The sequence below is a fragment of the Arachis stenosperma genome, chromosome 5 (genome assembly GCF_014773155.1).
Source record: "Arachis stenosperma cultivar V10309 chromosome 5, arast.V10309.gnm1.PFL2, whole genome shotgun sequence".
Taxonomy (NCBI): domain Eukaryota; kingdom Viridiplantae; phylum Streptophyta; class Magnoliopsida; order Fabales; family Fabaceae; genus Arachis; species Arachis stenosperma.
The window spans coordinates 26,719,035-26,726,340 of NC_080381.1; the positions used below are offsets into that span (position 1 = coordinate 26,719,035).

A 7,306-nucleotide genomic window follows, 5' to 3' on the forward strand; every position below is an offset into this window, starting at 1 on the left:
GATTAAAAGTTAAAATTAACCATGATAAGTCAATTTATTTTATTTCATTTAATAATAGTAAGATATGTCAAAAAGGATAATTTATTCTTGAATTTAGAGAGAGTTGGATAAAATTTATTTATTTATTTTTATCATTTTCTATATCTTAAAAAAATAAAATGCAAAAGACATGTCCCTATCATTCAACTATCTCCATGTCTAAGTGAATTTGTCTCACTACATATTATTTCTTTAACCTAAGAAACTTTAGTTTAGTCACAAGTCACTAAAAATAGTGGGAAAAAGCCTTGTACATCAGCAACATTTTTAGAAATCAGAATTCCACACTTTTTCATAAGATGTATTAATTAAATCATTTTTAAATTCTGCATGGTGAAGGAGCTTTTCCAATAAACTCATTCTTATAATAAATGAGTAATATTGAAGTAGGTATGCATATAAATTAATAGGATAAATGAACAGGGAAGGGAACAAACATAGTGTTAAGACAATAATCTTCATAGCACAGGAGAAAAGGCCAAAATATATAAACAATCAATCGTTCTTTACACAGTAAGAATATAAATGCGTGACGTGTTTATCTCTAATATGTTACGAAAATTGACTTAGGAAATAATAATGCAGCAATGAGATAAGTGTATATGCGGCTCTTGATTCCTACCAACCCCACATACAACTTCATTCATTTTGTTTGTAGGACATGGCCATTGAACATGACATCTAAATTTTTTTTTTTCACAAAATTGGATCTTTGTGGAAAGAACTAGTTCCAGTCACCCTAAATAGAGATACTAATAGTTACTACTAGCTAGTCCTATAGGAATACCATTACTGTCATCCTTAGTTGTGTGCAATAAAGCAGCAACCCCAATTTTCTTGGTAGAGTTTAATGTCTTATGAAACAACAATCTTATCTACTTTAAGTGTTTAGATTTGTTCAATAACTTCTTACTCCATTTTCTGATAATAATTGACAAAATTTTTGCTTCTAGTAAACTCTTGTTTATTTTGCTGTGAAGTACAAAGCCCCCTTTTAGTATATATGATGATTAATAAAAATCTTTTGGATACCAATTTAATGAACAGTTTAGAGACGAATTTGAATATTAATTCAAATATAAAATATCAAAAAAAGAAAGATTTTTACTTGGGAGTGGCAATGATTGTTTCATGATAGTTAGTAGTATAATATTTGCACTAGCTTTTTCATGGTATTGAGTGATTATTGATCCATGATTATGGGAAAACTCTAAAATCCAACTTCATCTGCTATGTCACATGGAAAGAAGTTAATGAAACAGCAGAAAAGAATTGAATGAAAAATTGATAAGTGGTTAAATCCTAGCTCAATGAGAAGCGTGATAGATACATATATATGTGCCAAGAGTAGAGAGCACAGAAAGAAAGTAGAGAGGAGAAGATCCTTTTTTTCATTGGTCAATTAGTTTTGTTTTGCTATGTTTTCATGAAAGACAAATCCTAAGATGCCACTTTACCATTTTTTTTTCTGCCTGGAAAGTTCCCCTTCCATTCAATTGTGGAAAAATTTTATGCACTTTCACTTTCATGTTAGAGAGAGTGCATTAAATAAAAGAGAAAACTACAAATGAAACAAAAAAGCACTTAAGCCATTCTGCAAAAGTGGCATAGAACTTTGGGCCACTGTGCATTCTACAGAGGAGTTTATATACCAGTGACAACAACAAAGAAAGAAAGAGAAAAGCTAAGCAGTAATTATGATGAAGAAGACATGATCCCTATTATTTGGATGAGAAAGTAGTCTTCAACAGAAAAATCTGGCATTGTTAGTAGCATGGATATAATGTTGGAGTGGTTTCCGGCAATGAAAATGAGCATAGAAATAATAATCATTAATGTTTAGTGGTGATGATGATTGATTTTGAGTGTCCACCACTCTTATTTGCTTCAACTATAAATGCCTTCTTTCTCTTCTTCTTCCTTTTATTCACACTCTCTCTTTCACTCTCTCTCTCTCCCTCTCTCTATATATCTATATCTATAGCAAGATTCTCTCACAGATTCATTGATGTCAACTTTGAATCAATTGTTTGATCTTCCAGAACAAATATGTTATGTCCAATGTGGATTCTGCACTACCATCTTGATGGTAATTAATAATCATTAACTATGAATCAAAGATTTATGTTTCGAAATTGAATGGATGATGATGCAGGTGAGTGTGCCATGCAGCAGCATGTCAATGGTGGTGACAGTGAGATGCGGACACTGCACAAGCCTTCTCTCTGTGAATATGATGAAAGCTTCTTTTGTCCCTTTACACCTCTTAGCTTCTCTTTCTACTCATCATCATCATCATTCAAAAGAAGAGGATGCAAACAACAACATCGCAATGAACAGTTCATCATCCATGATGATGATCAACTACTCCTCTGATGATTGTGCAGAAGAGGATGTAACCACAATCAATAATGTTGTCAACAAACGTATGTGTAACACGTACAACTTTTTTTAATTATAATAACTTCATCATGTTTCTATATAATCTTACTTTAATTTAATTTGTGTAGCCCCGGAGAAAAGACAGCGAACTCCATCAGCTTATAACCGATTCATCAAGTAATCAAAGTTGTTGTATTTTATATATTTATATATATGGTTGAACTTCAAAAACTATGAATTATAATTAATGGCACAATCTGTAATGGTTTAATGCAGAGAAGAAATTAAAAGGCTAAAGGCAGAAAACCCTGAAATGGCACACAAGGAGGCTTTCAGTACCGCTGCAAAAAATGTAAAGCTTTATTATTATTATTATTATTATTTAAGGACTTGTTTGGGTGAGTTTTTAGAAAAATATATTTTTTCGAGTTATTTTTTTTAAAGATCTTATGAAAAAAGTAAAAGTAATTTTATGTTTAGATATCTCATGTAAAAAAATCTTTTTATATATCAATTATATTTGAGTATAACAATATAAAAGTACTTATTTATTTATTTATTACATAAAAATATTTTTTTTAAGAAAAAAAATTTTAAAAAAATGTAAATTGTAATTTTTCAAAAAAATTTTTTTGATTTTTTTAATATTTTTATTTTTACTACTAAAAATTTACAAATTCATTAAAAAATAAAAAAAATATTTTTTTTATTTAAACAATCTCTTTTTATCAAGATAATAGTGTTCAAACAAGCACTAACTCGTTTAGAAGGCTTTGTAAAACTAATAAATTTATATTTAAAATTAAATTTGTATTTGTATTTTTTATTTTTTATAAAAAAATAAAAATAATAAAATTATAGATTTTTTTAAATTTTAAAAATAAAAATACAAACGAAAGGCACCCAAAAATTTGTTGTGTTTATAATGCTGAAATATATTAGTCATTTTCAGTGGGCCAATTTTCCACCAACTCAGTTCAATGGAGATGAAGAAATTTGCAATCAGAAAGAGCAGTTTGCGGATCTGGACTCCCAAGTGGACCGTCATTCTCATTCTCATGAGGTAATAAAACCATAATAACAATTATTAAAATAAAAATGACGAAGACAATATATAATGCTTTCTCCATTTTGTAGACTTAACAGCTGAAACAAGTTACTTTGGCTAATTAGAACTTTGTTATTAGAAGCAGCTTCTCTTGTTTGTCACTTTTCTTGATATCCAAGTGGGAATAATAGAGTTAGCTTATTCAATTCCATTCATTCAATAGCAAACACTTATCCTCATGCTGGATATAATCAATCAATGCCACTTGTTTCATATTTGTATAACCTGCCATATTGTTAAAAGGATGGCTCATTTTTTAAGTTATAGCTAGTGTTTGAATAAGCTTATATTATTTCAAGTTTAAATTAATTTACAATAAGATATCATTTAACCTATTTTTTCTTACAAGTATATATATTATATACCTTTAAGTAATTTAATGAACTTTAATTCTATAAATGACAATTAGCACTCTTAAATATTAAATTAGTACTATATATGTGCTAAAATTAAGATACTAAAAAATTGGCTGAAAAATATAGACTTTTACTAAAGCATAAAAAGTATTATTAAGATACTGAAAAATTCGTGTATGACTAGATAAATGTCTACCTTTCTTATAGTAATTTTTGTCTATAAATTATAATGACAAGATCAAAATTCGTGTATGACACTTGCAGAGCATCAACGACGAAGGTGAAGGTTTCCATGGAAGAAAGATGCAAAGAAATTCCATCATGGCAAGGACACAACTTGAATGAAGAAAGATCAATTAAATAAGCACAGTAGTACAATAACATATAGTAAATGAGAATTCAAAGCTCCCTTTAATCTGTATCTTATTTTATTAATGTTTAAGCTGCCTGGCTCTTATACTGTTTTTTCTTCTTAAGAAAAGATAGATATCGATGCTCTCTTGGGAATGAAAACGAGTTAATAAGAAGTGCCAATTGTTGCTACTACTAACATATATATTATTAGAGACTTAATTAGTTGAGAAAGTTATTAATAATTCATAGTTTAAATTATGGGCCAGTTTATGAGCCTTTTATTATAAGAATTTAACTAATTCGTGTTCTAAGAACACATTTTAAAAATATAATAATAGAAAATTTTTAATATTTTTTATGTATTTAATGCATTAAAAATAAATTCCACGATTTGAATATAAATCAATAAGAATGAGGTTAAAATTCAAGTCATTCAACCTCAAGAAAAAAAGATTAAGGATGCTGCAAAGTGGTTCTGAGCCTTCTCCTTGACGCAAGCAGCAAAATGCCACCCACAGGCCACAACCATTGCCATTACAGTTACCCTCGGCACGGTGGCTTGCGGGCATTGCTCCTCATCCCTTACCAGTTAGTAGTTACTAGGCCTATGCATGCTAGTGTTGGCAACTAAGTCATCAAGAATAAGCCCCTAAAAGATCAATGCACAACCCATGTCTTCATTCATGATGGAAAGAAATTATGGTTTTTTTTTTTTAATTTTCAAAAGGTTATTGTTTTGATGTTGGTTATATGTGTCACCCTTGTCAATTGTAATATAAATGCTTTTCTGATGCTAAAATAGAAGCTGGTTTCATCTTTGGGTGGTGTCTGCTTTTCAATTTGATCTTATTGAAGTAACCATTTAGAATTTGGATTCTTTTGTGCCTCCTATTGGAGTTTGGATGTTTAATGTTTGCTTGTCAAAGATAAGCAACTTCAACTTCATGGTTATATTATGAAAATAAGGAGATTTTGAGAATAATATGGATGTGGATTTTCATGTAAAACACCTTCCATTATCGATAAATTAACATTCTAACCAATATCATAATTTATAAGATAATTATGATATCAATCTCTCCTAGTAAGTAGTAACATAACTATGCATGAATTAAACTACTATAGGAAATAAGTTTGTATTTGATAATATCTACACAGTTATATGAATAGAAGATAAGTTGCACTAAACCCCTTTTATGAAAAACACTACACTGTTATATGAATAGAAGATAAGTTGCAACATGAAAAGGAGCAAAGCAGCCAGATTATCATAAAAATAACATCTCATAAGTCCTCTAAAATTTAGTTTTTCATATCTTTGTAGGGCACAACTATCAAAAGACCACATTGGCAGAGTTAGAAGGTAATTAACACAAACTGCACCTCATATCCCCCTTAAAACAGTTCGGAGAAGGAAGATCTAAAATAATATACATGTGATTAAGACGACCGACATGTGCATGCGCAGCCGATTCCATACAACTTTTTCTAACTGGGATCAGACTTGTCAAGAGCTGGAACCAAATACAACATCAAGTACAAAACAGGCGAAGTTAGAAAATTGGCATGAATAGAAGAAACAAATAACAATCACACTATAGAGGGAGACGCATTACTGTTGTAATTCAGGAGCTTCTCGATGAGGTCAACATGCGTCATAAGCATACGCCTACAACAATAACGAACCAGCCCCAAAGCATCAAGCGCATCTCTGCAATCCATCATGTTAAGACAGCCATGTTAGACCTAACTGATTCCATTGAAGATAAGAGTAGTAATGCAATGGTATCGGCACCTAGTGATTGAATCCCTAACAGGATTCGGCAGTTAAGGAAAACTGAAACAGCAATACCATATTACACATAATGAACACAGACAAATGAATGTTGAATTGAAAAGCTTAACATAATGTACAACAATCAAATAACTTTTGAATAGACCATAATCAAACAGGATTTATTTACTACCCATGCTAAATCAAGTGGTTCTAGTCTTCTAGCGAAATACTACAATTTATGGTGCTGCCAACTCATTCATTATATAAGTTTAAGAACTACAACCTGGAACCATTGACTACTCATACTACCATTTTGCCAAGCATGTTAGATCCAAACAAGTGAAACAACCATTCATCCGTTCAAATCACCGCAAAAAAAGAAATAAAATAAAATCAATCATTCTATCTAGCTCAGCTCAGCATATGCAAGTATGTAAGCCACATTCAAATTTTAGCAATGAATAACATAGCTGCAGAAAATCAATAACAGGTATATAAGATGTAACATAATACATATATAATAAGGTAGTGACAACAGTAGTATTAGGCCATAAACCCTAACGGAAGAAGAAAGAGGGGAAACTGACCCTTCAGAGTAATCTGACTGGAGAAGGTCCAAATAGGCATCCCATTTGTTTCCGATGACCTATAAACAAAAATTGAGTACGAATTAACCAAAAGAAAGGTCAAAACTTTATGAAAAATAGTGGGTTGAAGTGCAAGGAAGAAGAGAAAATGACCTTTCCGCAGGTGAAGCAACGGACTGGGATAATCATCTTGCTCCTTCTCTGAACACTCTCGAAGCTTCTCCAAGAGGAATGCGGTGATGGAACCGCGACTCGGAGAGAAAGAGCGTGGCTTCTCTTTCTTCTCTTTCAAACCGATCTGATTTCAACTCATTCATACGGTTTTTACTTTTAGTCGGTTCTTTAAATTTGTACCCTTTTTTTGGATTAATTAGTCTAAAATTAAAGTTTTCAGAGATTTAATTGTTATTTTTTTGAGTAGATAATCAATAATATTTAAAGCCAATGAGTAATAGCTCAAATGGCATAGTCTCTTCATACTCAATTAAGAGGTTGCGGGTTCGAGTCTCCTATCTTTGGTAAAAAAAAAAACCCAATAATAAAGGCCCAGGATCAAGCAAAAGACCTAATCCAAAGGGTTGGGCCTCACCAGTACCAATCTTCATCCTACGAAGTCGGTACTCACTACGACTTGTTCTAAAGAAGTCGGGCACGAGGGTTAGCTAGCGGATAAACACTCATTCAAATGAGTAACCGCCCCTAG

The 7,306-nt window shown here is 31.2% G+C and overlaps 2 protein-coding genes across 3 annotated transcripts; one reads left to right on the forward strand and one right to left on the reverse strand.

Moving 5' to 3' along the window:
• Window positions 1–1,460: 1,460 nt before the first annotated feature.
• Window positions 1,461–4,645, forward strand: LOC130983018 (axial regulator YABBY 4). Of its 2 annotated transcripts, none has more exons than XM_057907185.1 (6): window positions 1,461–2,128; window positions 2,215–2,465; window positions 2,550–2,598; window positions 2,698–2,773; window positions 3,374–3,484; window positions 4,150–4,645. In XM_057907185.1, the coding sequence occupies exons 2-6, from the start codon at window positions 2,216–2,218 to the stop codon at window positions 4,228–4,230; spliced, it is 567 nt and encodes a 188-aa protein (XP_057763168.1). In that variant the 5' UTR covers window positions 1,461–2,128; window position 2,215; the 3' UTR covers window positions 4,231–4,645. The 2 variants fall into 2 exon arrangements, with proteins under 2 accessions (XP_057763168.1, XP_057763167.1); XM_057907184.1 differs by having other exon boundaries at window positions 1,463–2,128; window positions 2,195–2,465; window positions 4,150–4,638.
• An 883-nt stretch (window positions 4,646–5,528) lies between these two features.
• On the reverse strand, window positions 5,529–6,931 carry LOC130982428 (DNA-directed RNA polymerase subunit 10-like protein). The gene is made up of 4 exons (XM_057906435.1): window positions 6,757–6,931; window positions 6,604–6,662; window positions 5,856–5,950; window positions 5,529–5,753 (listed from the first exon to the last, which is right to left on the reverse strand). Exons 1-4 carry the CDS (start codon window positions 6,790–6,792, stop codon window positions 5,728–5,730), a joined length of 216 nt encoding a protein of 71 aa, XP_057762418.1. The 5' UTR covers window positions 6,793–6,931; the 3' UTR covers window positions 5,529–5,727.
• Window positions 6,932–7,306: the final 375 nt, after the last annotated feature.